Source organism: Nothobranchius furzeri, chromosome 12, assembly GCF_043380555.1.
Source record: "Nothobranchius furzeri strain GRZ-AD chromosome 12, NfurGRZ-RIMD1, whole genome shotgun sequence".
NCBI classification, from domain to species: domain Eukaryota; kingdom Metazoa; phylum Chordata; class Actinopteri; order Cyprinodontiformes; family Nothobranchiidae; genus Nothobranchius; species Nothobranchius furzeri.
In genome coordinates, this window is record NC_091752.1 from 47,184,166 (window position 1) to 47,188,021 (window position 3,856).

At 41.9% G+C, this 3,856-nt stretch overlaps 1 protein-coding gene across 4 annotated transcripts in view; it reads right to left on the reverse strand.

Moving 5' to 3' along the window:
* The window catches only part of nfkb2 (nuclear factor of kappa light polypeptide gene enhancer in B-cells 2 (p49/p100)), a 53,144-nt gene extending 52,599 nt beyond the window's left edge, over positions 1–545 (reverse strand). Inside the window, exon 1 of one of the 4 annotated variants that reach the window (XM_054750436.2) lies at positions 485–545. Coding sequence is in view for 1 of the 4 variants with exons in the window: in XM_054750438.2 (XP_054606413.2) it covers positions 290–303 (14 nt within the window). In the remaining 3 variants the exon portion in view is untranslated. Of the gene's footprint in view, positions 1–289; positions 450–484 lie in introns of those variants that run through there. The other 3 variants (XM_054750438.2, XM_015945992.3, XM_054750435.2) reach the window with 3 other exon arrangements.
* Between the last annotated feature and the right edge of the window lie 3,311 nt (positions 546–3,856).

The following is a 3,856-nucleotide window of genomic DNA, read 5'->3' on the forward strand; positions in this document are numbered from 1 at the left end:
CAGACACTGATCCAGAACCAGAACCAGACACTGACTCAGAACCAGATCCAGAACCAGACACTGACCCAGAACCAGAACCAGACACTGACTCAGAACCAGATCCAGAACCAGACACTGACTCAGAACCAGAACCAGATCCAGATCCAGACCCAGATGAGTGAAGATCTGAACTCAGCCTGCAGGTCCTCCACGTTACCGGAACATGATACTTGAGAAGCTGCTAACGACGCGTCTCTTCTGAAGTTAAACATCTGATTATGCAGATTTGAACTAAGCACCAGTAACCTACCCGGAACCTTTCATCTGAAGCAGCTCCTCGTTCTGGTTTGAACGACTTTAAACGTGGATCCGAAGGTTAAAGTTTAATAACTAACGCAGCTTCTTGTTGTTTAGCTCCGTGGTAAATCGCTCCACAGTCACGGTGACATCTGGATCGCTCGTGTCTCTTTTTGAGCAGATTAAAGAGTAAAAGCGTGAGTTTTACCTCCGTCTGAAAAGCTCCCGAACGGGATACAACTCTGCTGTGGGAAAAAAAAACACCAAGTACTTCCGGTCTGGGAATTTCAAAGTAAACCCTGAATGTTTACTTCCTCAATACGCGGCTGGAACGAAAGGAGGGGGCATGCAAACCTAGGCAGGCTGCATGCATGCCTATTGGGCACAACACCGGTCGCGTTTTGTTTTTATTTGTGCTGCATTTGTCCAGAAGTTTCCATAGATGATTTGTTGATGTTCATTTCATAGAAATATTTGACATTTCGTGACTTTAATTCCAGTCTAAAACGCGATATTTTCCCAGCTAGAATAACAGAATACTCCTATAGAACGTATCATGTATTATTTTATTGAATGGATCATAAATATGAGCTTACTAAAGAACAGCAAGTTAAAGTTATCTAGCTTAAAGGCTGTACTTGGTTTTCATTTTTCAACAGGCTAAACGCTTTAGGGAAAAACTCTTTTATATTTTGGACAGACAATTTCACCATGCCCTTATAGAGTGCTCTGAAGTTAATTTATTTCCCAATCTCTAATGGGTGCTTTTACTCTGAAAGTACTTGTTGCTTCTATTTCCGCTCTTGTACCCTTGCTTGACGGTGACCATTTTTGTTGTCATGGTGATAATGAGCAGTCAGCGGAGTCGGAAAACCCCGGACTGCAAGGGGAATTCCGGAACGTGAACTATCTAAATGCTAGATGTTAGAGGAAGATCCCGCCTATCTCGCCTCTTATTGGCTAAAAGGATTCCCTTACGATTAGCTATTTAATTTGGCTGCTAAATGTCGTCTGATAAGGAAATTCCAAACTGAATCAGACAGAAAGAATTGAATATGCAGAGTAGTGGCACTCTGCTAACTGGTTTAGTCGTAAACAAATGCCTGTGCTACACTGTCAAGTCAAACATGAAAAGATTTCTAATCCTTTATGACGATACAGCTGAATGCTCACATGATGAAACCCAGAATAATATGTTTATGTCAGATTGAGGCAAAGATGGCCATAATCATTGATACTATGGACAAGTGGATGTGGGGGTGACCGTCCTGGCTGTCTTAAGAAATGTTATCTATAAATTATTTTTAGGCTGAACCAGGGCCAGATTAACACTTTGTTGTGCCCTGGGCAACAATATTCAAGGGCCCCATCATCACGACCCAAGGATCACCATAATATGGTCACATACAGAATATTTTGCTGTAATATGCAGTAAATATACTCAATACTTGAATGCCTGACATCACGTAACCCGCTTAGGGTAACCTTTGACCCACCTCGTGTGGACTGACCAATGAGGAGAGGGTCTTAACTTGAGGCCCTCTCTTCATTGGTCAGTCTGCATGAGACTGACTTTCAACTGCTCTCAACTGACGTTCAAAGTCATAGGCAGCGAAGCGTCTCTGTGCAGCGCAAAAGCCCGGGTGGACAGTTTGTTTAATAAAGGGTGATCATATTTCCATTTCCAAACAAGAGGACAGGGGATCTGTGCCTATGACGTCACACTATGGCAACACCACACAAACCACGCTGGGACCCATTTTTTTGTAAGAACTAAATTAATATCAGATTCTGCCAATAAAAGGGCTCTAAAACAATTCTTATGTAAATATTTAGCATATTTATTGCAAAATCTAATTTTTCTGCTTTAATGCTGCAACAAGGTTTTATTAATAATAAATTATTATACCTTTTGTTTTACTACAGCATCGGTACGCTTCCTGTGCACAGATTATTAAAGATGCTTGTTTCAGCTGTCAGATTAGATGATAGGATCAATGAAAGAATAAGTTGTCACACACTCCACGGAAACTTTCAGAGAATCCACAAATAGTGACTTTCAAATGGTTTTGTTGCAAGTTTAGAAAAGAAGCAGATGAGACAGCATGTCTGATAATTTAGTTTTTCATCTGATAATATTAGAACATGTCAGTAATGTCTGAGGGGCTTTTACAAACACTGCATAACTAACACTACTGGAGAGGGTATGAATTACACAAAGGCTTCTGGGGAACCCGGTTATGGGGGGGGGTCATTTTGCCTTGGCCCCCAAAATGTCTTGAAACGGCCCTGGGTGTGTGACTGAGCTTTGAATGTGATCAGATGTATAAATATTACATGTGTGTAACTTATTGTTTTATACTGGTAAAAACGTGTAGTGGAGATAAATCTACCTACATTTTACTTTTTGTTTTGTTTTCTTGTTTTTATTTAACTATTTTCCTGTCCTGTCTGTCTCTCATCTTCCTGCATCTCCTCTAAACTCTCCAGAAAAACTGCTGCCTGGATTCTTACTTTTTCACCTCATCAGTTACTTCTGAGCAGATCAAAGGCATCTCCTGACCGCAAAGCGGAGTGCGCGATTCGATGCGTCAGTGATGTGGAGTCACCGCAGCACAGGTGATGAGCTCCGCAGTAGCAGAGCGCTTCAGGCACAAATAAGACAGAAAATAGAGAACATGTGTGGACATGAACGATCGTGTGTTAATTATAGTTTTTTGGTTGCGCCACTTTGAGAATGGACCATGCCCTGGACGCAGCAGCCTGGAGCGCTGTGTTACAACGCGCTGTGCCGCTCTCTGTGCTCTCAGCTCAGAAGAGTCCATAAATGATGTAATATAGGTAGAAAACGTTTTTTCCGGCTCCCCTGGATGTGTAGGATATCCAGCTCCCCCATAATTCGATCCCTGCTCCTGGATGAAAAACCGGACATTTTCATCAATACAAGAACCCCCAGTCCGGACGCCCGGACAGAGAGTGAAAAGAGGACGTATGGTCACCATAGTTTAATATAAAGTGGGAGATTACAGATACAGTATTTTGCTCGTGCCCTTGCTGCCCTGGGCCCTTTAGAGTTTGTGGGCTCTGGGCAATTGCCCAGTTGCCCATATGGTTAATCCGGCCTTGGGCTGAACCCATCTATAAATGTGATTGTTCTGAACCTAACCAACACCTGTGTCAGTACAACATGTTGCCAGTGAAAGATGCAGAAACACTCCCTACTAACACAGAAAGGAACCACAACGTCACCATTGCGACGTTTTGTTTGCAAAGTTGTGACAACTTACCTGCTACGTATAACGTAACACGTTGGTGGTACATTGTTAAAGGTTTCAGCACAACGTCTTCCTACCGTAATTTTACGAGCTCTGTTCAACGTCTCCTCTGTAACGCATCATGCACTGTGAATAAAAACGTTGCTTCTACGTTGTTACAAGGTGATAACTGTATAATTCCAGCTGAATAAATAATTAGAAAATGTTGTCTGATCAGACTAGATTTAGAGCTTCCATATTGATTGTCTTACATGTGTGTTTTGTTTAGATAAAACAAGTTTCACACTTGAACACACACAAAATAA